Source organism: Pleurodeles waltl, chromosome 3_1 (genome assembly GCF_031143425.1).
Source record: "Pleurodeles waltl isolate 20211129_DDA chromosome 3_1, aPleWal1.hap1.20221129, whole genome shotgun sequence".
Lineage (NCBI taxonomy): Eukaryota > Metazoa > Chordata > Amphibia > Caudata > Salamandridae > Pleurodeles > Pleurodeles waltl.
The window spans coordinates 9,423,557-9,450,355 of NC_090440.1; the positions used below are offsets into that span (position 1 = coordinate 9,423,557).

Consider the following 26,799-nt stretch of genomic DNA (forward strand, 5'->3'; position numbering starts at 1 on the left):
AACCTGGCTGTAATGGTGTTAGGATGAAGATATCCCCGGCAAATTGTGCAGACGTGTTCTACTACCCTGAGTGCCCAACTGCAAGCATCTCGTAGCCTTTTTTTCTTCATGCAGGCCCTAGCCTCACACTAATACAGTGTGTGTTCACAGGCCTAGGTCTCTCCCTGGACAGGAGTGAGGTGAGTGGGACCTGGAGGGGCATACCAAGTGAACACTCACTGCATTAACAAACTTGGATACCCCATGAATTATAGACTGCAACATACATTTTGAATTCTTAATAAGGTAAATTACTATCAAATCAGTTTGAAGAACTCGGTCTTTATTTTATTTCATAAGGTTGCTATGGGTTCACAATACACATTTGTCAGGTTCATATCTAAACTATTTTACTTTCATTATTAAGATGAAATGTACTTTAAGTCTAATTGCTGGAGATCACTATGACTTATAACATGTATTTTTACTATATTCATCCCTGTCTATTAAGTATATGTGTTTCTAGTTTTTGATGTCTTTACAAAGTCTAGTTCCAAGTTGCAGTTGGTATTAAATAACAAGTTACTTCCTTCAAAAAAGCAAAGCAGACTCCAGAGGTGGGGAGGGTCCGAAGGCACTATCTTCCTGTGTGAAATGCCTAGTTCGTAAGGTAAGTGTGGGGACTTTGCCGGAGGACAAGGACCCACGTCCTCCAAGGGGGAGAACACAGAGCAAAAAGAAGGTGAAGCCCCACTAAGATAGTCTTGATTTGAATCAAAATTAAAGGTCCAAGGCCTTTCAGATAAAATCAAATGCAGTTTTACTGAAGATACACGGAACGTCGTAATTGAGCAAATTAGACTTGTATTTATTTTGTTGTTGTGAAAGCGTTGTGATTCCAGAGCAAGAATATCATTAATATTTCAAGGCAAAACAGGATCCAAGAAGGTAACAAAAAGGGTCAGCCAACACGTGTTTCGTCTTGTTTTCAATTTTTGCAGTCCGTTGCGGTCTCCCGTATTTTCGGGCACCGCTCAGATTATGACCTAATCAATGTTTAAAACAAAATGATTGCTTCACAAAATTGATCCTATCTTGCAGGCCTTGAGAAAGCCCCGGCTAAAGAGCCCTTCCTCCATGTCACAACTGCTCTTTCTGCTGAGGAAAGTCACTGACAGCGAGACTGGTATGGGAGCTTTACTGTCGCCAGAGCAGGCAACATTGACGTTTCACAAGGAGGTTTCCACGAGAGGTCTTATTTCAGCTACAAATGTAGGAAAAACACTGAGGTGCAGTGACGTATGTCAAGGCTGACAGCATAGATCTAGCATGGTCCCTGCCTTCCCAGCTTACATGCGTTTCAGTGGAGCCAGGACCCTGGCCTTACCTCCATGAAGAGGATGCCCCCTGTTGTGTCTGTTCCCGCATGCACCACAAACGTCTGTTTCTTTATGTGTCGACTGCCGCTGGGTCGGACGGATAGTTCGTGACCATTCTGAAGAGAAAACATGTTTGGTTCATTGTAATACACGACTAACACACCTGGCATTACCAACTCTCACCTCCTGAACTGGGGGTTACTGTGGGGTTTGGACTGCTTGTATCATAAACAAAGGAGGTTACTTTTATGTTTTAATCTTACTACAGACATGTTGGTGTCTCATCCTCTGCAACGGGTGACTTAGAATAGGCGTTCCCTGCAATATAAAGAACAAACCCCGCAACACTCGGCACAAGCATCACAAATGCCTTATGCGGAAGTAGGCATGAAGTGACTCAACAGGGCTGTGATGGCGATGGACCACCTCGTGTACTCTCCTGTCCTCCTCATTAGTAACGTACCAGCTCAGCCACCTTGTCCAACAGCTCGTTGATCTGCTGACTCTGTACCAGCCCAATGTGGCATTTCCCCATCAGACGGCGGACCTTCTTCCGGATGTCATTCTTATTCACCTGGAAGGAGAGGAAAGCAGCTGAGCAAAACCGAAGGTCAGAGAGAGCCTGCAGGGGATGACGTTACCATCAGGTCTATGAACAAAGCTACCCACAGCAAAGAGTTTTCAGTACTAGGATGAGATGGGGTATGCACATCTAGAACGTTCTGGACCCATCCTGTGACTTCAAACCCTCTAAGCATCAATCCCACAACAATATTTTCACAGGTTCTCTTACATTTTGAGGGTTTGTGGGACAGGATGAGCCAATGGGAAAGTTGCACTATAGAAAATCTACTAATCGGGAATGGGCACGAGTCTTATTCTTCATTCCAGAGTTTCAGGAAGCCGTGAAAACTCAGGTGCAGCAGCAGAACACAAAGCAAAGTCCAGAGAGCAGCCAATGAAAGAGCAATCAGGAAGCACTTGTTCACGCATCTCATGGAACATTCTGCAAGGCGGCGGCAGAACCGACGCAGCCCTAGCTTACGCACAGCAATGGGCAGGACAAGCATCGCCAGAAGTGGGGTCAGAGCTGCCCTCTCAGCCAATATGAATACAACGATTGACAAACTGCAATTTAAATATGCTGGGCAAGGCTGATATAATGAACATGTTTGTGCCGATCTGACATGCTTCTTGAAAAGCCAATGGAGAGCACTGACAACTGAAAAACAGATTCTACAAATCTGAGTCTGAAGCACTTCAAACATGTTTTCACAAAGTTATTTCAAGATAGCACCCCTTTTGTGAATTCCCTGGTTCCTTCGGTGCAGGACAATGTCCTTGGGAAATATTTAAAATTACAAGTCCAGAAATATGCTCCTGCCCCATGAATGACTGAAGGTATAATTTTGTTGGGTTTCGGCTGCCCTCACACACAGGTCTCAACATATTGGGCCCGGTGGCAGCGCCTAATCAGCCAGTGGTGATAGGAGGAGCCCACCTGCACTACTTCTTTGGGTCCAGCAGATATTTTCTGCAGCAGACACTGCTCCAGGACAAGAGAGAAAAACACGAAACGGGGAAAGCGAAAAATGAAAAAGAACCTGCAAGAGTGAGATAACGTGGAAAGGAGTGGCTGGTGGGTGATGAAAGGAGCACACAGTAGAATCACGCCTAGACCGTCTCGGTATTCAGCTCTCCTCTGCCTGAAATTGCCGGGCACAGGCCCCTGAGCAAATCAAAGATTAGGCAGAGAAGCGCTGAACGCACAAAGTTTCCATGTTGTGTGTAGATATTACAATTCAAGTGATAACTGTCGAACATTGAAACTCCCCTACAACACTGAAGCTTTCTAAGAATGGACTCCCTATCACAGGAACAGCTCTGAGGAGCACACCTGGGGCAGAGGGCTGCTCTTCCTAGGTATCATTCGTCACACCTGAGGCAGAGGGCTGCTTTTCCTAGGTATCATTCGTCACACCTGGGGCAGAGGGCTGCTTTTCCTAGGTATCATTCGTCAGACCTGGGGCAGAGGGCTGCTTTTCCTAGGTATCATTCGTCACATCTGGTGCAGAGGGCTGCTTTTCCTATGTATCATTCGTCACACCTGGGGCAGAGGGCTTCTTTTCCTATGTATCATTCGTCACACCTGTGGCAAAGGTCTGCTCTTCCTAGGTATCATTCGTCACACCTGGGGCAGAGGGCTGCTTTTCCTAGGTATCATTCGTCGCACCTGGGGCAGAGGGCTGCTTTTCCTATGTATCATTCGTCGCACCTGGGGCAGAGGGCTGCTCTTCCTAGGTATCATTCGTCACACCTGGGGCAGAGGGCTACTTTTCCTATGTATCATTCGTCACACCTGGGCAAAGGGCTGATTTTCCTAGGTATCATTCGTCACACCTGAGGCAGAGGGCTGCTTTTCCTAGGTATCATTCGTCAGACCTGGGGCAGAGGGCTGCTTTTCCTATGTATCATTCGTCACACCTGGGCAAAGGGCTGATTTTCCTAGGTATCATTCGTCACACCTGAGGCAGAGGGCTGCTTTTCCTAGGTATCATTCGTCAGACCTGGGGCAGAGGGCTGCTTTTCCTAGGTGTCATTCATCGCACCTGAGGCAGAGGGCTGCTTTTCCTAGGTATCATTCGTCGCACCTGGGGCAGAGGGCTGCTCTTCCTAGGTCTCAGTCGTTGTACTTGGGGCAGAGGGCTGCTTTTCCTAGGTATCAGTCGTCACACCGGGGGCAGAGGGCTGCTTTTCCTAGGTATCATTCGTCACATCTGGTGCAGAGGGCTGCTTTTCCTATGTATCATTCGTCACACCTGGGGCAGAGGGCTTCTTTTCCTAGGTATCATTCGTCACACCTGGGGCAGAGGGCTGCTTTTCCTAGGTATCATTCGTCACACCTGGGCAGAGGGCTGCTTTTCCTAGGTGTCATTCATCGCACCTGGGGCAGAGGGCTGCTTTTCCTATGTATCATTCGTCACACCTGTGGCAGAGGGCTGCTCTTCCTAGGTCTCAGTCGTCGCACCTGGGCAGAGGGCTGCTCTTCCTAGGTATCATTCATCACACCTGGGCAGAGGGCTGCTCTTCCTAGGTATCATTCGTCGCACCTGGGGCAGAGGGCTGCTTTTCCTACGTATCATTCATCACACCTGGGGCAGAGGGCTGCTCTTCCTAGGTATCATTCGTCACACCGGGGGCAGAGGGCTGCTTTTCCTAGGTATCATTCGTCGCACCTGGGGCAGAGGGCTGCTCTTCCTAGGTATCTTTTGTCACACCTGGGGCAGAGGGCTGCTCTTCCTAGGTATCATTCGTCACACCTGGGGCAGAGGGCTGCTTTTCCTATGTATCATTCGTCACACCTGGGCAGAGGGCTGCTTTACCTAGGTATCATTCGTCACACCTGAGGCAGAGGGCTGCTTTTCCTAGGTATCATTTGTCACACCTGGGGCAGAGGGCTGCTTTTCCTAGGTCTCAGTCGTCGCACATGGGGCAGAGGGCTGCTTTTCCTAGGTGTCATTCATCGCACCTGAGGCAGAGGGCTGCTTTTCCTAGGTATCATTCGTCACACCTGTGGCAGAGGGCTGCTCTTCCTAGGTCTCAGTCGTCGCACTTGGGGCAGAGGGCTGCTTTTCCTAGGTATCAGTCGTCACACCGGGGGCAGAGGGCTGCTTTTCCTAGTTATCATTCGTCACATCTGGGGCAGAGGGCTGCTTTTCCTATGTATCATTCGTCACATCTGGGGCAGAGGGCTTCTTTTCCTAGGTATCATTCGTCACACCTGGGGCAGAGGGCTGCTTTTCCTAGGTATCATTCGTCAGACCAGGGGCAGAGGGCTGCTTTTCCTAGGTATCATTCGTCACACCGGGGGCAGAGGGCTGCTTTTCCTAGGTATCATTTGTCACACCTGGGGCAGAGGGCTGCTTTTCCTAGGTATCATTCGTCGCACCTGGGGCAGAGGGCTGCTTTTCCTAGGTATCATTCGTCGCACCTGGGGCAGAGGGCTGCTTTTCTTAGGTATCATTCGTCCACACCTGGGGTAGAGGGCTGCTTTTCCTAGGTATCATTCGTCGCACCTGGGGCAGAGGGCTGCTTTTCCTAGGTATCATTCGTCACACCTGGGGAAGAGGGCTGCTTTTCCTACGTATCATTCGTCACATCTGTGGCAGAGGGCTGCTTTTCCTAGGTATCATTCGTCGCACCTGAGGCAGAGGGCTGCTTTTCCTAGGTATCATTCGTCGCACCTGAGCCAGAGGGCTGCTTTTCCTAGGTATCATTCGTCACACCTGGGGCAGAGGGCTGCTTTTCCTATGTGTCATTCGTCACACCTGGGGCAGAGGGCTGCTTTTCCTATGCATCATTCGTCACACCTGGGCAGAGGGCTGCTTTTCCTAGGTATCATTCGTCGCACCTGGGGCAGAGGGCTGCTCTTCCTAGGTATCATTCGTCACATCTGGGGCAGAGGGCTGCTTTTCCTATGTATCATTCGTCACACCTCAGGCAGAGGGCTGCTTTTCCTAGGTATCATTCGTCACACCTGGGGCAGAGGGCTGCTTTTCCTATGTATCATTCGTCACACCTGAGGCAGAGGGATGCTTTTCCTAGGTATCATTCGTCACACCTGGGGCAGAGGGCTGCTTTTCCTAGGTGTCATTCATCGCACCTGTGGCAGAGGGCTGCTTTTCCTAGGTATCATTCGTCACACCTGTGGCAGAGGGCTGCTCTTCCTAGGTCTCAGTCGTCGCACTTGGGGCAGAGGGCTGCTCTTCCTAGGTATCATTCGTCACACCTGGGGCAGAGGGCTGTTTTTCCTAGGTATCATTTGTCACACCTGGGGCAGAGGGCTGCTTTTCCTAGGTATCATTCGTCACACCTGGGCAGAGGGCTGCTTTTCCTACGTATCATTCGTCGCACCTGTGGCAGAGGGCTGCTCTTCCTAGGTATCATTCATCACACCTGGGGCAGAGGGCTGCTTTTCCTACGTATCATTCATCACACCTGGGGCAGAGGGCTGCTCTTCCTAGGTATCATTCGTCGCACTTGGGGCAGAGGGCTGCTCTTCCTAGGTATCATTCGTCACACCTGGGGCAGAGGGCTGCTTTTCCTATGTATCATTCGTCACACCTGGGCAGAGGGCTGCTTTTCCTAGGTATCATTCGTCACACCTGAGGCAGAGGGCTGCTTTTCCTAGGTATCATTCGTCAGACTTGGGGCAGAGGGCTGCTTTTCCTAGGTATCATTCGTCAGACCTGGGGCAGAGGGCTGCTTTTCCTAGGTATCATTCGTCAGACCTGGGCAGAGGGCTGCTTTTCCTAGGTGTCATTCATCGCACCTGGGGCAGAGGGCTGCTCTTCCTAGGTATCATTCGTCACACCTGAGGCAGAGGGCTGCTTTTCCTATGTATCATTCGTCGCACCTGAGGCAGAGGGCTGCTTTTCCTAGGTATCATTCGTCACACCTAGGCAGAGGGGCTGCTTTTCCTAGGTATCATTCGTCACAACTGAAGGATTACTTTGAAGACTACTCCAGGACAGTGGACTCTGCAGCATGCTTTGACCCACAAGCAAATCCACCATTCATGCGGTTGCCAAGGGGTATGTACTTCAAGTTGAAAGTGGCTAGTGGTGGTCAATAAAAGACCTGGAAGCTCATATCTCCACCTTACTTCAACAATAAGCACAAATCCCCACTGAGGCCTTAGACAGCCCTTAAGGAGGCACGGCAATGCTGGATGGCCTCCATGAAGCGAGTGTATGAGAGCGGGGGCGAATCCAGCACACTCCTTCACTGGCTAGCTACCAAAAACACAACTACTGGGAAAATCCCCAAAATCTGAGACCAGACTGGCTCCCTCGGGTTTCATTCAGAAGAAATATTCACTAAGTACCATCTGAATCTGTATGCGAATCGGCCTTCCTCCTCATGCAAACAACGCCAATACATTCTGACGGACATACTATTTCTGCATCGTCCTCTACAGAGCGAGTGGAGCTGGGCGAGCCTATATAGGTGGAGGAAATCCAGGAGGACATAATTGTGTTATATACCTGTACCTTACGGATATCTTTCGGATTATTACCACAGATGCTGTGATATCCTGCCCCGCCAAATCTTCTTAATTTATGTGCAGAAGCAGCCCAGCATGGCCACTACCTCCCAGAGTTAGCTACAACCTCAACAGTGGTTCTCCTCAAGGCTGATTAACCCTCACCACACTGCGGCTCATACAGACCCATATCCTTTATCAACACAGACGTTCAGAGGTAAAATATCTGTGAACATTATCGCCACTAAACTCAAACATGCTATATCTAGCCTGGTCCATTCTGATCATTGCGGATTCATACCCAATTGGAGTACCCGGCACTGTATACACTGGCTACAAGCTGCACTAGCCTGAACACATGGGATGTTCGAACCTTGATTTTGAGAAGGCCTTGGGGTCTGTAAACTAGAACTTCATGAGAGCGGTAGTGGTCAGAATGGGTCTAGGCCCGCATACACTGGACACATCGACCAGCTGTATTCACCACCTACGGTCTGGGTACTGATTGACAAAGTTCTCTCTGACTCTTTCCTCATTCATAGCAGGACCTGACAGGGATGTCCTCTGTCCCCATCCTGTTCGCCCTCGTCTTTGAACCCATTGCCTGACTAGTGCGATGCGACAACTAACTGCAAGGGTGGTGCTGAAAGAGCACCATGGAGGAAAGAATTGCACTTTCCTCCTCCTTTACGTGGCAAACCCATGTCTGACAGTATCACCATATCTGAGCTTTATGACGGTGCCTCAGGACTCAGAGCGAACACAAACAAACTTCTGTTAGTACCCGTTGAGTGCAACAATGAGGCCATACAAGGGCAATTGTCTATACCCATAAAACAATGGAGTTTTAAATACTTGGGAACAATGTTCCCTCTAATATTTTTGCTATGTGTGCAGAAGTATAAATTCTCTGTGCACTGTAGCCAAGGTTATGTGCGCCAAGAAACTGACCATGCATGCAACACTTGCCAGGGATTCCAGTTTTGGCAATAGAGGCCTATGCTCATGTGTTTCTTTATCAGCATTTGTGACGCTAAACAGGTTTATAAACCTGTACTGTGCGTAACACCTTCTGCGGTGTGGATTTCCCTGGCATTCATACTGCGCAAGTGGTAGAGCTGGGCGAGCTAGGAAATTCATGGGGAGGGCTAAGCCAGATCCAATCCTTTAGAAGATCCCCACATGAAATAATAGAAGTGGCATGCAAAAAATATGACAATGACACCTAATTAAAAACAGACTATTTCTCCAACACTTGCATTTCAATTGATTTGCTGTACAATAGATGGTAGAACTGCAAAATGAGGATGATAGACTGACACCATACGAAATAACATCAAACAGTGGGAACACACCAAGGGTAAGACATCAGATTGTAAACCTAAGAGCCACTCTTCAGACAGAAACATTACTCTAGCAACCAAGAGTGAAATCACACCAGATTCCTGAGACCATATCATACTAGAGAATGTGGTGTATCACAAACGACTTTCCCACCACCAAAACGAAGGAGTGTATTTGAACCTGACCCTACGTGCATGTCTGGAGGAGTAGAGGACTTGTGGACACACTAATGTTGGACCTTTGGGGAAGCTACAGAAAACATACGGGTTCTATTCCTGCAGTACCATTTCCAAGGAAGGCCTAACAGTATTGTGCATACGCGGATGTAGGTGGACTGATGTTGGTGAGGGTTTCCTAAAAGTGGCATGGACAAAGAAATGTAGCTAAGCATCCTTTCCAAGAAGTATGGCTGAAAACATGCGAGTCTGTAGACAGGGCACATGTGTTTGAAGAAGCACCAAAGATTGGAGGTGCATGTAGCCTGAACACCTTTAGGAGTCACTGACTTGCATTGTGAGAAATAGGCTCTGCATTCTGCCGTAACTTAGGAGCTCTCAATCTCATCCCATCATAATCAGACACCCACAGTGTCTACTCATTAACACAAACTCGATGGACTCCGTTCACAGCGTGGACTGTCAAGAGTTGTATATTGAATAACATACTACAAGTACACAACCTTGGGAAAAATGAATCCTCTCAGGTAATACAAGAAAGCGGGGATCCCCTTTGATTGCTGTTGGAACAGTAATATACATCAATTTACATGGTTCAATGGGGCCCGGTGCCACTGCACCAGCTGCGTCAAGCTACACCTCTGGCATTAGCATCAGCTCATGCACAGCACATGAGAACAGCAGCTGGTTCCTCTAAAACAAATGCTCAATTAGTGGTGTGCTGATGCAGCTTCCATTGGTGCAGCAGGAATGGTTCTACGTTCAAGTTTGCAAACTAACTTTTCATACGCGCCTCTCAGTTCCATCATATAATGTGAACTAATAATGTCGAAGTAAAGAAGGTGCTTTTGAATCTTGAGACTTCATCATATTTTACGCGTTGTTTGTTGCATGGTTCAGATGGTGACCATTTCAGGGCCAAAGGCTTAAACTGCAGCAACAGTCAGGCCTGTGCACTGACACAGGAAGAGTCCGCTGGCTGAACTTTATCCTCTGAACTTCACCCCAGCAGTGGAACAGGTGGGCCGCTAACCGCAGAAGCCATCCCTTCAGCATCAACTATCCGCTGCTAAGCCTGAACGAAGCCCAGAGCATAGACTTTAAAGGGGACATCACTGCTGCTGTAGTCGTGCAGCCTTCCCCGCTATCTCCAATCCTAACGCAGCACCTTGGGACCTTCAGCAGGCCCAGCTCCATAGAAGAGGCATGCTAAGCTGCAGCTCTCTCCTTCCACGTGCTTGGCTCTTCCACACGAATCACTCCACTGCTGCTCCCTGCATTTTATCAAAAGGCAAGAAATCACTTTTTCGTGCTGCTCGCGTTGCAAAACCAGCAGCTGCAAACATGCGTCATGAGTGAAGTGTGTGAGCGTCACAATCAAAACAGCGCGCTCTGGGAGATCATGATGCACTAATGTGTGCACTTTACAGGGAACACTGCTTGGGAATCCACATTTCACATATCCACAAGCTGACTTGAAGCCTTAATAAGACCCCGCTCAACTCTCAGATAAAATCAGACCTTTAACATTGGGTGACCCTACCACCCAAAGTACTATACCACCCAAGTGATGAAGCCCTGTTTAAAATGATGATCCTACCATAATACCTCTACAACCTCCATAACTTTCTTCTGTTCATTCCAGACTGGTCGTTTAGGGACCTCACTTACACAATCTGCACCTTCCTATGGGCTAATTACGCACCTTGTATAGCCGGGTCCTAATGTCCGTTTACAAAGGTAAAAAGGAAATGGCCGACCTCCAGATGCACTACCAGGCCATGCATTTATTGGTGCTCAAGGATTGGTTAACCGTATGTTGAGATGACCCTGCGCACCGAGCCAAACATGTTCTTCTGCTCTCGATAAAATAACAGCCGAACTGTATGAGACACACACACACACTTCTGTGGAGGAGTCGCCGCTTTCACCACTCTGTGAGCCTCCAGAGCTTTCACAGGAGACAAAACTGGTATCACCAATTTATGTGACATTTCGCAAGGGAACCACATTAGTTCTTTCCAGGACTTTTAGGCCCAATATGTCCAAGCAAACTAGTTTCACAAATACCTGGAACTCTGACTCTCCCTAGCCATGCACAAAGATTGTCTTGATATCCCACTGGAAATTAGACTGCTAATTGGCAAACTAGACAAAGGCAGGGTATCTCATATATATATATATATCTCACCCTGATAAGGCTCCTGATGGCTTTATCTGCCTAAGGTGAAAATAGGAGTTTTGGACCAGACCCCTGGAGGACCTGCACTGAACGTTTGCCCTCATGGTTCCCGGCCATCTTCCCGCCATGTGACTAATCCAACTGAACTATTTCCACTGCACATTCCTGACTCCCCTGAAACTATGGCACACGGAGAAGGTGCCAACCCTGAGGCTCCTTCTCAAAGCTTGGAATAACCTTCCCTGGACCTCAGGAATGCCACAACGCTCCAGGAATTCAGAAAAGGGCTCAAGACCTGGCTGTTCAAATGCTCAGAACACCACAAAGTAACTAACAACTCCAGTGCCTTGCGACCATCATGGGTCACTTGCTACGCTTTATAATTCCTTTTTCCATATGACTTGGCTATGCCAACTGATTACTGGAAGCAGAAAACTACCTCGCTGTCTCAGGTCCTGAGGTGCATGACTGAACTGACACTAAAGGAAGCCATTCTGGGGTATTGGACGACCCACAAATGGGTACGCTTACAATGAGCGAATGGTGAAAGGGGAAGGACTGGTGCACAAAAGAGGAACCTGTTTACATGGCGAGGGATTGCACCCATAAACATGAGCAGATTTGGGGGGAAATCTTAAGATCATTATGGTTAGGCGTCTCTCTGATTCGATGTTTAAATCCGTAATGCGAAGCGTGGCTAGCATGGTGCTAACAGATGTTTTGGCAAGCAAGTTTCTTTGTACTTTAAAAACGAATAAAATTAGTTATTAAAAAAAAATATTCTGAATAATCTTTTAAAAACAACAAGGCAATGAGGACCTCCATGCCAGGTCATGACGGGGACAAACGTGCGCCTGCCCTAACTCGTGGCAGATGGGAGACAATAGGCCTTTACTGCTTGTATTGATTGGCTCTGCTTATCACACAGATATAGTTGTCTTTGAGAGCCAAAACTAGGATTTATTGTTCTGAAAATAGGTATGCAAGTATGAATATTTGAAACTCAGAATAGGTTTGTTTACTAATGTGCTAGAATTGTTACTGCACTTAGAAGTGGAGAATGAGGCGCTTTAGAATATATACCAATAATGTTGTGGTGCTCTGCCCTTTACCCGCCCGTAACTTTGTTGCTGCCTTAATGTTTATCTTTACTGTGTTTACAATTTGAATTGTGTACACTACGTTAGAGTTTTAGTTTGGATTTTAAAATGTCTATTCTGTTTTATGGGGGATCCTTGAGTGTAATTTATTTAGGAAAGACGATTTGGTGTTCCACCAACTGTCCCATTCATGTCTGATGGGGTTGATTGTTACCTGAAACACATTTTACGCAAATATTGCTTACTGGGTTGCGTAAAGACTGCAGTCAAACTGTTTTTCTCAGTTGGCGCACTGAGGCCTTAGTGCCAGGGGTTCTAGACAGGCAGCTCTGGAAAATGTTCTGCTGGATCTGCTCCTTCAGGCCTAGGAGAATCCACGAGCGCCGGGTCTGAGAATAATTCTGCAGATGGCAGACAGGGCTGAGAAGATCTTCGGTTTCAAAGGAAGGAGATGAGTCAGATTTGGACGGAGACCTCAGTCTGGACTATAAATCACACAGAATGCAACGATCAGCAATGGGCGATCGAAGATTTGACTTCGAAGCCTTGGACAAAGCATTTTTTCATGGCCTGGGGGTTTACACTACGGCACAGCTCATACGATCCCGAGTCAGACCTTGACAGAAGCGGAAGGGAGAGCTGGCGGGATTCAGTGATGGACATTTGTTGACTCAATTGGGAGAGGACTTCAACCCTCATTTTCTAGGAGGCAAAATTCTCTGAACAGTGCACGGAAATGTTCTGCAAAACAGAAAATCACTGAAGTGACCCAAAAAATGAGGGGAACTAGATCTCCATCAAAGGATACAGACGGAAAGAAGGAAAATGACCTGGGTGCAGCACATGGCTTCAGTGACGTCACCATGGCATTGCTGAACTGGAGTGGGCGCCCCCTGCCTGTGTAGACGAGCTACGGAAAGCTTTCTGGATCCAACATGGCACCTGGGATTAATCGACAGATGAGGAATCTACAGGAGTCCCAACGTTTGTATTGATTCTCTGCCTCTCCGCATCAGTGGGAGGACCAAGGTGTAATTTATTTTAATATTTAAAACTTAGTAATTGTTAAGCTACATATTTTCGATGCAAAATACCATATCACAGATTTTATAATGCTGATAAAAATTGCAAGCTCATCATTATAAGAGACAACTCAATTCACAAGTATCAAGAGAGCAGCTAGCCTAGCGAGACTGCAGGCTCACGCTCATAGTGGAACGTTTTGAAGGTAATTTCCACAAAGTCTTGGAAAGCTGTTCATTCTTAAGCATGATTCATTCTTAAGCATTGAAGGAGCTCCATTGTACCCAAATGTTCATACTGGGAAACGTTCGGAACAACGATTACGCGAGCAACGCAGGTGTAACCACGCTTGCCGGAACAATGACTACCTTAACCACGCATGTGCTGAACAAGGCATATGCATGCGTAAGGCAGAAAAAAAAGGTAGACTGGATGAGGAGAGGACACAGTCAGGTAAGTGGGGTTGGTGCAGGGTTGGGGTGTAGATTTTAAGGGGCAGGGTGGGGGGTTGGGGAACTTTGTTTTGTAGTGGCGGGGGATTGGGGTAATTTTGTTTTTGAGGGGCGGGGTGGGTGGTGATCGGGTTAGGAAGATCAGGGTAGTTCATTTTTTTTTTTTTAGGGGTGGGGGTCGGAGTGTTTGGTTTTTAGAGGCAGTGGTGGGGGGATCAAGGTAGTTCTGTTTTTAGGGGTGGGGTCAGGGTAGTTATGTTTTTGGGGGTAGGGTGGTTTTGTTTTTAGGGGTGGGGTGGGGGAATCAGTGTAGTTCTGTTTTTAGGGGTGAGGGTAGTTTGGTTTTTGGAGGTGGGGTAGTTTGGTTTTTAGGGGCGAGGGGTCGGGGTAGTCTGGTACTTAGGGGCAGGGTGAGGGTGTCAGGTAGTTTGGCTTTTAAGGGAGCGGTGGGGAGGGGTCAGGGTAGTTCGGTTTTTGGGGGTGGGTGATCAGGGTAGTTTAGTTTTTAAGGGCGTGGCGGGAGGGGTAGCTTTCTTTTTAGGGGCGGGGGAGTAGGGGTAGTTTTGTTTTTAGGGGCAGGGTAGTTTGTTTTTAGGGTTGGGGGGGGTCGGTTGTTTTTTGGGTGAGTGGGGGAGGTCGGGGAAGGGTTTGGGCTCAGGGTGGGTGGGACGTATTCGGAGTAGTTTTGTGTTTAGGGGTGGGGGGCCGAGGTAGTTTTAGAATTAGGGGTGGTGTACTTCTGGGCCTTAGGGTAGGTGGGGGAGTTGCATGCTAGAACCATGCTTGCCATTCCCACACATACCTTTACTAGGCATGCTTTTACAACGACAAATCATTGTAAAGGCATGTGTGGTAAAAGCATTTGTGGTAACAACGCAGTTGTTGTTCCGACCGTGTTGTTCGGGCATGCGTGGTTCCAGCATTCGTTGTTCCATCATACATTTGTTCATACTGCACCAACATTTTAGCCGAGATGGAACATCAAAATGCAAAGCTAGGGCTGACCTTGAAGGGAACTTTTGTGTCTAGAAGACAGCAGAAGTCAGCCTGAACTTCAATCGGGTCTTTGGTGACCATTGTCAAAATGGTCCTGAATTCCAAACCCTTGGACGTAGCATTGTATGAGTCGCACTATTAACCATGGCCATTCGACATGCAACGAGAACCTCCGAATCGAAACCCTCAGCAATGCCCAGCGCTGCCAGGATGATGGCAGCTACACTCAGTGAGCACCAGATGGGTCCTAAGGTAGGCGAGATCTGCCTCAAGGACCTTCTACCGGGCTGGAACCTAGTCTTCAAAGGTAACCAAAACCCACAGGCATGTCCCAACTTAGCCTTAAATTTACCACCTAAGTAAACATTCTTGATAATCTGGACAACCTTCCACTGCTACTGTCGGGCATATGAAAAAGACAGACTTCATGACTGTATTTCAGGGACATGCCTGTCACACAATGGTGACACAAGGATTTGAAAAGGAGACTGAGAGAATATTAATCTGGAGAAAAATGTTACCATCACGAAAAGGTGCTTTTGAACGCACAGGGTCCACAAATGATATCAGACACAGCAAAGAGACATACAAATAACATTTTCAAACTTTAAAAACCGAAATGAGCACTCTAGCATTTAGAGATTCTTGCTCAAAAGGGAGAAAAATAAACCAGAAGTGAACTATTTAAGAAGATTAAACTCACATTTGTGGCTCTTTCCCAGTGGGAAGGTCTTTAGTCAGACACTGGCCCACACACACAGGCTCATCAACTCTTAAAAGAGCTAAAGGAAGTGATGTAGGTGGAACAGGAGTGAATACGCCCACAATCAACTCAGAGGTGCATTAATAATGTCCACCCTCCAAAGGCTGGAGGACCAACACGCAAAGCATTTACATTACATGTTGATGACTCTATGGACATATGACTGAGAAAAACACTTAAGTAAAGATCTATAAATACTGTCATCAACCGTGACACAGGTCTGTTAGACATACTCCGGTCAGAATTTGTGTCCACCAAAAAAACACAAGGAAGGGCACCCACTTGCTCCACCGAACACCAAGGAAAAGAAAATCAGAAAGGGGAGTCAAACCAAGGAGGAAGTCAGCCTTCAAGTTAACATTATAATGCTCCAGGAATAGATAATCCTGGTATCAATAGTCACACTTTTTTAAAACAGTCTCAACTATTCTGGATGAGGGCAAGGGAGAGAGCAGCTGATGACAGCGACACTCTGTGCGGTGACTGACCTTCATTATAAGCATGTAGGCAACCATATTGTGCAGCAGGGTGGCCAGAAGTCTGTCTTCATCGTCCTCCAGGCGTTTCCGGTCATGATCCCCAAGTGAGAAGTATCTGTAAGAGACAAGAACATGACTCCAGAAACCGATCAAGTAAAAGTTAGTACAGGTACGGCTATGTGGCCTATGTGGCTCATACAACTTCTACAGTATAAGGCAGAGCTCAGGACAAGCTACAGAACATTCAACACAAAGTACAGAAGGAGAGTGCCTAGCTCAACCCAAACGACAGAAGGAGAGAGCCTAGCTCAACCCAAACGACAGAAGGAGAGAGCCTAGCTAAACCCAAACGACAGAAGGAGAGAGCCTAGCTAAACCCAAACGACAGAAGGAGAGAGCCTAGCTAAACCAAAATGACAGAAGGAGAGGGCCTAGCTCAACCCAAAGGACAGAAGGAGAGGGCCTAGCTCAACCCAAAGGACAGAAGGAGAGGGCCTAGCTCAACCCAAACTACAGAAGCAACAAACAGCTAAGCACAAACTAAAGAAGGAGAGGGCCTAGCTCAGCACAAACTACTGAAGGAGAGGGCCTAACTCAGCACGAACTACAGAAGGAGAGGGCCTAGCTCAGCACGAACTACAGAAGCAACAAACAGCTCAGCACAACCTAAAGAAGGAGAGGGCCTAGCTCAGCACAAACTACAGAAGCAACAAACCGCTCAACACAAACTACAGACGGAAACAGCCTAACAAACTACAAAAGGAGAGGGCCTAGCTCAACACAAACTACAGAAGGAGAAAGCCTAGCTCAACACACACTACATATCGAAACGGCCTAGCTCAACACAAAAGAGAGAAGGAGAGAGCCTAGCTCAACACAAACTACAGAAGGAGAGGGCCTAGCTCAACACAAACTACAGAAGCAACAAACAGTGCAACACAAACTACAGAAGGAGAGAGCCTAGCTCAATACAAACTACATAAGCAACAAACAGCTCAACACAAACTACAAAAGGAGAGGGCCTAGCTCAACACAACCTACAGAAGGAGAGAGCCTAGCTCAACACAAACTACAGAAGAAGAGAGCCTAGCTCAACACAAACTACAGAAGGAGTGGGCCTCACTGAACACAAACTACTGGAGCAACAAACAGCTCAACACAAACTACAGACAGAGACAGCCTAAAAACAAACTACAAAAGGAGAGGGCCTAGCTCAACAAAAACTACAGAAGGAGAAAGCCTAGCTTAACACACAACATATCGAAACGGCCTAGCTTATCACAAACAAGAGAAGGAGAGAGCCTAGCTCATCACAAACAAGAGAAGGAGAGAGCCTAGCTCAACACAAACTACAGAAGCAAAAACAGCTCAGCATGAACTACAAAAGGAGAGAGCCTAGCCCAGCACAAACTACAGAAGCAACAAACAGCTCAACACAAACTACAGAAGGAGAGAGCCTAGCTCAACACAAACTACAGATCAAGATGATGTAGCTCAACGTAAACTAGAGAAGGAGAGAGCCTAGCTCAGCACAAACTACAGAAGGAGAGAGCCTAGCCCAGCACAAACTACAGATCGAGAGGGCATAGCTCAACAAACTACAGAAGGAGAGCACCTAGGTCAATACAAACTAGAGAAGGAGAGGGCCTCACTGAACAGAAACTACAGAAGCAACAAACAGTTCAACACAAACTACAGAAGGAGAGAGCCTAGCTCAACACAAACTACAGAAGCAACAAACAGTTCAACACAAACTACAGAAGGAGAGATTCTAGCTCAACACAAACTACAGATTGAGAGTGCCTAGCTCAACACAAACTACGGAAGGAGAGGGCCTAGCTCAATACAAACTGCACATCGAGAAGGCCTAGCTTAATGTAAACTACAGAAGGAGAGGGTATAGCTCAACAAACTACAGATCAAGAGGGCCCAGCTCAAAACGAACTACAGAAGAAGAGGGCCTGGCTCAACAGAAACTACAGAAGAAGAGGGCCTGGCTCAACAGAAACTACAGAAGAAGAGAGCCCAGCTAAACAGAAATGACAGAAGCAACAAACAGCTCAACACAGGCTAACAGAGAATACAAAGGTACAAGGAGAATGGAGCACCGGGTAATGAAAGGTAAACAAGGGACAAACAGCAGAACAAAACCTACAGCGAGCAGACCACAGCTCAACACGGACCAGAATGAGAACAAAGCACAGCTTGAAATAAAGCACAGCTAGACAAGACAGAGGACAGCTAAAGACAAGTTACAGAGTATAGTTCAGTAGAAAGGAGAGAGGCACAAAAGGAAGGTCAAATGAGGTTAGAGGGGGTCAGATCACACCATAAACAGCATAAGCTAAACTAAAGTTAAGCTCAAAGTACCACGAGAGCAGATTCCATACTGCGGGCCGTGGAATGGTATGTGCAGATCTCACCAGACACCTGCATAACTCACCGGTCAATCATCTCTTGGGGTCCTTGGTCCATACCCATTCCTTCACGCTCCAACATGACCGCATCCAGGAAGGCATCTTCCCAGAACTGCACCTGGTCCCACAGTGTGGAGCGCTCTTTACCTGTATAACATGGTCAGAAGAAACCACAGGTTAGAGATGCAACTGGTGAGTGCTCCATCATTAAACCAGAGAACCGCACCATGCCAGCCGCAGTCACACTGCATCCTGAGAGCAGTCCTAATGCAGTCAAACTTCAGCAGACTCATTTCAGGAGAGCATTCAGACAACGTGAGAACTGAATATCAGCCACGTGCATTGACACTGAGCTGACAAGGCCGTACATAAGGAATGCAGTGATATACCTCAATATTTGCTGCATGGTTTCCAGCGCAAGAACATGCATCAAAAAATCAAGTCATCATCAAAAGTAGTCACATCCTTTGACGTAAGTGACACTTCCCAGTTCAGGCACATACATCAAAAGAATCCAGGCACTATCCGGAGCGGTCGCATCCCGACATAATGAGCTTGCAAGCCTTCAGGAGGCTGCTTTATAGTCAGTGTGTACCGCTCTTGATGCACAGCACTATCCACTGCGAGATGGTCCATTTCTGCACCACCTTCACTTTCTTGACGCCAACATACCCCAGAAAGTTTGCTCCTCCAACCGGAACTCTTCTGTGTAGTGAAATGAAAACAACGATGCTCTTTTTCGTTCTGGCCGATCGAGTCATCTCTTTTTTAGAGGGGAGAGGCAGAACGTAAAAGGCAGACAGTGTGATGGATTGGCCTGCATGAAAGAGTTGTCTTCCGCAGAAAGGATGTTCTAGAATGAAGGACCGGTTTGTGTAGAAGGCGAGGTATGAAATATGTGATGACAGCGCCTGTAGTTCACGGACCCTTCGGGCACGTTACTGACATTAAGAAGGCAGTTTTTATTGTGAGAAGCCTAAGTGGCTGCTAAGTAGCGGCTCGAAAGAAGCACCCATCACAATGTGAGAACTAGATTCAGGGCCTAATTTACCGTTTGGCGGACGGGTTACTACTTCACAAACATGACGGATATCCCATCAACCATATTACAATCCCATTATATTTTTTTTAACTTGTAATACGGCAGACTGGATATCCGCCAAGTTTGCGATGGAGTAACCCCTCTGCCTAACTCCAAATCAGGCCATAGGTTCCCATTGTGGAGTAAGGAAGTGTGCAGGTGGGAACACGCGTTGGAGACCTTTCAGAAACCTATGCACAATAGAGGATTTGAACAGGAACGGCTGATCTGGCAGCCACAGAAATGCAGAGAAGGCAGAAAGTTAGCCTTTTAATGTGCCCAAAGCAGAGCCCTGCTGGGCTAAGGTAAGAATGAGGAATAGAACTTGGGAACGGTGCTGACAGAGGGTCACGGTTTTGGTGGAGGGACACCTGGCTACCAAGTTAACATTGCAGGCAGACTTCGGGCAGAAGACTGAAAGCTGTCAACTGTTGTTGCTCAATCTCCAGGCTTGAAGATGAAGGATTTTCAGGTTTGGGTGCAGGAACCTCCCCAGGTGATGCAACAGAAGATTCTCTTAATGAGGCATCCGGATCAGAGGACTCATGCTCAACTGCTCGGGATACCAGACTCTCCGTGATCAATCCAGAGCCTCAAGGATAACTTTGGTCAGGTTGTTCCTGACCTTCTTGAGACCTCTGGGCACAATGGGTATTGGCAGAAAGGAATACAGAGACCAGAGCTCCACTCGAGCTGGAAGGCATCCTAGCAAGAGCAGCCTCGCAAACTCCAGTGTGCAAAACTGCTGACATTGTGGTTTCTCAAATGAGGTGAAAAGATCTAACCAAGGCTCTCCTGATTCTCGGAAGAGACCTTACTCCACCTCCGGACTGAGACACCATTCATGATCTGCTAAGCATCAACGGCTGAGTTCACTTGAGCTGGTGTTCAGAGAGCCCACCAGATGTTGAGCCACAAGGGTATGCCCAGGTGTCCCAGCCATGTCCAGAGGCACAGTGACCCCTCCGTTTGTTGCAGTCCCACATGGCAATGGCGCTGCCCTTCAACTCCTGTATGTGAACACCATAAGCAAAGCTTGGACATGCCCTGAAAAGCCTATGGCTCTCAACCACGCATGGTGTCTAAAGGTCACGGACGATGAAATTGATCTGCCCAGCGATGTTATGTGCAGTCAGCATCATATAGTGAACCTGGCTGCTCCCATCAGCAACTGCTTGGGAGAATGTGTCTTGGGCCTCCTCTGTGACCATGGGCAGCACTTGCACAACTGAGTCCCAGAGTGTATGGTGCTATCAGCAGAAGAGGCATGTGGTGTTCAGTGACCACAGTGCCAGGCTGGCAGAAGAGAACATTTTCTTCCCGAAGGTATTCAGCCTCTTAAGTTCCATATATGTTGGAGTGGTAATGAATGCCAGGGTTAAGTCTGGAGGTGGATGACTGGACCACCAAGCTCTCCCTGGTCGGGGGTTTGGTGAGGAAATTGTGGTCCCCAAGGGTGGGACGATGGCGGGCTACAATTGTCCTATGTACAGGAGCCCCTATGCAGGGCTTGGATCAGACCCCAAGTAGGAAGTCGGTAAGGGCATCATTAAATGGGAATAATGGTTTGGTGGGGCCAACTCTCGACTGAAGCACCTCCGTCGAGACAGTTATCCTGACTGCACTTGAGTAGTGTAAGGTCCAGGACCTCAGCCACCCTCCACACCACTACTGCAAATGAAGCACCTTCCTCTGTAGCCACAGTCGGAGGAGAGACGAGCCCAGGGTCTGGTGAGGTGTCCAGTCTACTGGCTGCCCACAAATGAGGTGCATGGCCTCATAAAAGTCCATTAGCCCTCAAGCAGCTAAACACCACAGCCTGGGGGTCTGCACAAACCACTAGAGAATAATGAAAAGAGCGAGGGTCACGAGACCTCATGCAGCTAAACACCACAGCCTGAGGGTCTGCACAAACCACTAGAGAATAATGAAAAGAGCGAGGGTCACGAGACCTCATGCAGCTAAACACCACAGCCTGAGGGTCTGCACAAACCACTAGAGAATAATGAAAAGAGCGAGGGTCACGAGACCTCATGCAGCTAAACACCACAGCCTGAGGGTCTGCACAAACCACTAGAGAATAATGAAAAGAGCGAGGGTCACGAGACCTCATGCAGCTAAACACCACAGCCTTCTGGTGCAGAGACTACTAGGGAAATCAGTGTAATGGCCATCAAATCCCAAGCAGCTGAACACACCCTGAGGTCAATGGAGACCACCAAAGGAATCAAGCACCTTCGAAGGGCCACAGCCGGAATAGTCAAGCCACGTGTGATGGTAGCATCTACTACCAGAGCGAGAAGCTGAACGCCTAAAGAATGTGACGCCCATCACACCACTTGTGCAGCTTTACATAGTGAGAAGCCAGTGGCACATCCCTAGAGGACTGAAGAAACAGCACAAACCACTTGAGTGTTCACACAAGTTATGAACAAATAGAATAATCACATATGCTTGAAGCAGTTCCTATGCACTCTAAAAGCAGTAGTTTATCCTGAGAGGCCTCACACATTCTAACTTCAGCCACAGAGACAAGTGGCTGCTGCAAAATGAATATCGATGAAGTCCACCAGTCACCCACCATTGCACAGTAAACTGTAAACTTCGTACTTGTATAGCGCACTATTCACCCGTTAGGGTCTCAAGGCGCTGTACAAATACCGCTGTGGAACCCCTCCTGGCTTTTCCCTGTGAGGCACCCACTCCTGGGCAACCTCCAAGGTGAAGCCAGGCATCCCAGCGCTGATGGGAGCGTTGTGGAGATTAAGCCCAGAGTTACAGAGTGGGACCCATGAATTAGATGAGGCACCGATGCGAGAATTATCAGGTCTGAGGAAATTGAGCCCAAGACCCGCCGAGGTGGGAATTGAACCCTGGTCCCGGGCCAGATTTCTACATCAGGGTCTGCCGATCTAACCATTGAGCCACACTTCTCCAGTCCACACAGCCCTCGCCTCCTCCTGCTGCATTCATTACTCTACAATCCTGCACACACTCCAACGGCAGATGTCTCCTACCCACCATCATCTGAAGCTCTCACACAAAGCATGAGGTCGCTTGGGAAACCTACCTTGCATCCCAGCAAGCGTGAACACAAACATAGCGGTGTGCGCAAACTAAGCAAGAGAGAATGTGCCCACCAACTGAACAAGAGGTAACAACACTGTGTTTTGTAAAGGAGACACTTGCAAAAGAAAGAGAAAACACCAGATAAACCAATCGTGAACACAGAGTGGTGCAGCCAAGGATGGAGTGAAAAGTGTCCACACAAAAAGGAAACCGACCAATGCACTAAACGTGGTAACAGTAGTGACAGTAGAAAGGCAGGTGCTATGCGTCTAAAATCACCAATCGAAGGCTAAGAAATGCAATAAGAGGCACGTATGGACAGACGCTGCAGCAAGCTCAAACTATCAACCATGCAAACTCAGCAAAAATGTATACATTACTCGCCCAACAAAAGTGCAACAGACCTAAGAACAGACTGTGAATACACATGGAAAGAATGGGCAACCATGCAGGAGGGGGAACATCACCAAAGAAAGCAAGAAATAACCAAGTTACTTACCTTAGGTAGCACTTTTTCCAGTGGATACTGCATCTAACCGCAGATACCGTACCTCTAGAATATCCCCAGCGCCAGACAGGAGCTGCGTATTTCCTCAGCAGAGCTTCCGCACACCGCTAGGTGGCACCATGCGGCTCCGCACTGGCTTCATTCTGCCCAGGAAGGAAGGAAGTTGAGCTGCATGTAAGCGCCACCCTTGTATGCCCAGTGTCAGTTCTTTGCTTGACTCGTCCTCACTGCGCCCTCAGATGCATAAAACAATTGTCAGTGTGCAGACCTCCAATCTGGGTCCTCTTTAGACAGCAGGAAAGGCGACTGCAAATGGGGAGGTACGAAGGCACTGAGGAATCTGGGGTTAGATAGAGTATCTACCAGAAAGACGGTTAACAAAGGTAAACAAGTTGTTTTTATGATGGATGGATAGTTCTAACTACAGATTTTTCACCTTTAGAATAGATCCCAAAGCAGAGTCTGTGGAGTGGAATCTAACCCAAGAGTCTTGAAAAATACCCTTCCTGTCACAGCTGGCTGTCAAGACAGCAGTGCTTCGTGAACCTGTGCGCCGATGCCCGTGTCACAGCATGAGAGACGTCCAGGACAGGCATTGCCAACGTAGTGGTGGCAGGATTAGCTCTGAAATGGGCTCTTGGACCCACCAGAGGCTGCTTTTTATCCCATGCACTGCAGATCTGCCTATTTGTCCAATGCACTGCAGATCTGCCCCCTTGGCCTTTCTTTGCCCAGAGAACCTGAATACTGAAAGAATGGTTGGTTGTTCAAAGCAAAAAGAAGTCACAACTTTTGGCAAGAAGGCCACCCAGCTCCTCAGCACCAGTCGGTGCTGGAAAACAGGTGGTGTAAGGCGGTTGTACTGAAAGAGCCTGGAGTTTACTCACATGATGGGTTAAGTGATCACAATGAGAAAGACAGTGTTAAAAAGTAGAGAACGCAACAAACAGCTGTGCATTGGTCTGAAGGGGGAGCATATGAGGATCGCAACAGTAAGTTAAGATCCCAGTTTGCAATCACAAATGGTTTGGGAGGGAGCGTGTGTCAAACCTCTAATAAACTGCATTACAGGTGATTTAAACAAAGACTGTTAGTGCAGAAAATGCAAAAAGGCCAAAAGGGCAGACAAATAACCATTGATATTGGACAGAACAAAACATCTAACAGGTTGATTTATAAGGGTCTGTGTTGTGGAGTCCATACCAGACCACACATCTGTACCAACATACAGAGTAAATTTACTTTTTAGAGGGATGCCTGGCAATGAGGATGACATCCGTAATCTCAGGCAGTAGATCAAATGCAGTCAACTGCTGCCATTAAAGCTGCTGCTGTCGTCATTCAGCTCCACACGTAAGCGGTGTTGGTTGGTGGCTTGACCGGGGGACAGATGGTCATACCAGAAGTTCCGGGTACCACACTCGCCTGACCCGCTCCAGAATCACTAGGGTGACTTGGGCCCGGTTGTTTCTCATCTTCTTCAGAACTTGGGGCGTGAGAGACGGAAACGTGTAAAAAAGTATTTGCTTCACCCTAGCCTGAATAGGTCTCCTAGAGCGCTTTCTTAGGAACTCCAACACACAAACATGGTGACGCTGCGCTTTCTTGCCTGTAGCGTAAAGATGCAGCCAGGGTCCTCCCCACTGTCCGTGATGTACTCTGCCACCTCAGGGTGCAATCGCAATGCACCGGCTAAAGCAGTCTGCCCTGAATTTTAAAGATCTGGCCAGGTGGTTTGTGTTCTGGGAGATGCCCCAACACTTTAGCCATCTCCAGAGGCACAGAGCCTCTTGGTACATGACCCAGCAGCCCATGCCACCCTGCTTGTTGCAGTACCACATGGCAGTGATATCCATGAGAGCCTGCACTGGCCTCCCTCTGATGGATGGCAGGTAGGCCTTCAGTGCCAGGCAAATGGTCTAACCGACTGATATATAGCCAGGTTGATCTCCCTTATATCTCTGCAATGTAGTAGTGACGCATCAGTTACCGCCGTTGGCTCTGGGTGGGACAGTGACGGTGGTCTGCCGCTGGCCCAATTGCAGTTGCTCAGCCACCACTGCAGATCTTGTGTAGTCTCGTTTGAAAACTGATGGACTCCACCAGGTTTTCTTGTTGGCCCACTGAGACTTAAGATTCCACTACAGAGAAAGCGTATGCTGCCTGGTGTAGGGGAGAAGCAGGATAGCACTGATGTCCAGGACTTACTGTGATGGTACAAAGGCCCTGAACCGCACTATATCCAAGACAGATCCTATTAGCGGAAGCCGCCGAGTAGGCAAGAGGTACAACTTTGGCACACTGATCAAGAACCCCAACAATGTCAGGAGGTGCTCAGTGTTTTGTAGGTAGTCCCCAACTGACTATGGTGAGCCTGCCTTCAACAGTGAGTCCTCAAAGCAGGGAAAAACTGGCACCACCAATCTCCGAAGGTGAACAGCAACCATCGCCATCACTGTTGTGAACACCTGAGGAGCGCGGATGGCGACGAAGAGAGCATGGCAAATTGGAAATACTCTTGATTTACCACTAACCGAAGGTAACATCTTTGGGCCTGCAGAATGGATCTCTGAACGCACACATTCTGCAGGTTCAAGGCCTTCATCCAGGGAATACCGAACCTGGGCCAGCAAGGGCATTTTTAATCTGTCCTTCCGCAAGAAGGCATTCAGAAGGTTAAGATGTTGGTGGGCTGCAAAGGAACGGAAGGAAACAGTCACACTCGACAATCTGGAGGACCCAATCTGATGGACTTCCAGCCTGGGACAATGTGTTGACTCTTGCCTCCCACAGGATGACGATGCATCCCTCAGGACAAGCTTAAGCAGCTTTGAAGCTGATGCAGCAGAGTGGAGCACTGGGGAGATCAGTGCCCTTGCTGACCCGTGCAGTGCCTGTCCGATTCCTGTCCATGGCCACGAAAAGATGGGAGTGACTGCTGCAGGGGCCGAAGGGCCTGGTGCTGCCAAAACGCTGATCCCCTTTAGTAGCCTCAGAAAATACATAACTGGTGGAAAAACTGCCTGGCACAATGGAAAAAGCCTAAAGAATGTACTGTGGCCTAGGTACCCACAAAACAATCTAAGACAGAGTCAGAAGTTGGGGCAAAAATGCAGGCTCCATCAAAAGGCATAACCAAAAGGGATTTTCCAAGATGATTCGGACTATTTACTCATACTTCTGTCCAATAACACCCTGTCAGGTTACTGTAATTGCTCTAGTAGTTTTATATTCATCTAACTAGGTTAGAGCCCATAAACCTAGTAAGCTACCAAGTGTGAACTGACAAGATGCAAATACATCACAAGTACTACAATTTCATAATTAATACTCTTTCTCAAATAGTCCATGACTGAATACTATTGTGTATGCAGTTTTTTTTATTTATAAGTGTTTATTAAACGGGTGTCCACATCAGCCAGTGTCCGTATTACCAAATTGCCCTAATGCAATAAACCGAAGTTACAGAAGTTCAGCTGACACATGTTTCATCCTATAGAGACAAGGCTAGTTAGACTTCAAGTCCATTCTTGAGAGTGCGAATGCTCAGAGCTATGAGAGAATTCTAACAGGGCCATTAGCTGAAGGCAGGAGTGATGACTTCATAAAAGTGGTTCCATATGTAAAATTATTTTCTTTGACTGGTAATCACCAGGAAAAGGGAAGTAATGGGCCGCCTTTACCCATGGTGGGTTTCTCATGCAGACTGTATCCAGCTCGTCTGGGTGGGAGAACGGGGCCAGAGGAAGCAGGCTCACGCTGCAGGACTTCTGTATGGACTTTTGTTTTATCGTCAACAGAAGGG

The 26,799-nt window shown here is 47.8% G+C and overlaps 1 protein-coding gene across 14 annotated transcripts in view; it reads right to left on the bottom strand.

The window, feature by feature from the left end:
• The window catches only part of MADD (MAP kinase activating death domain), a 639,440-nt gene that overhangs the window by 251,126 nt on the left and 361,515 nt on the right, over nucleotides 1–26,799 (bottom strand). For all 14 annotated transcript variants that reach the window (XM_069221634.1, XM_069221639.1, XM_069221632.1 and 11 more), the window contains 4 exons: nucleotides 18,363–18,483; nucleotides 15,929–16,034; nucleotides 1,822–1,932; nucleotides 1,367–1,474 (listed from right to left, as the gene is read on the bottom strand). In XM_069221634.1, the coding sequence (XP_069077735.1) occupies nucleotides 1,367–1,474; nucleotides 1,822–1,932; nucleotides 15,929–16,034; nucleotides 18,363–18,483 (446 nt within the window). The remainder of the gene's footprint in view (nucleotides 1–1,366; nucleotides 1,475–1,821; nucleotides 1,933–15,928; nucleotides 16,035–18,362; nucleotides 18,484–26,799) is intronic.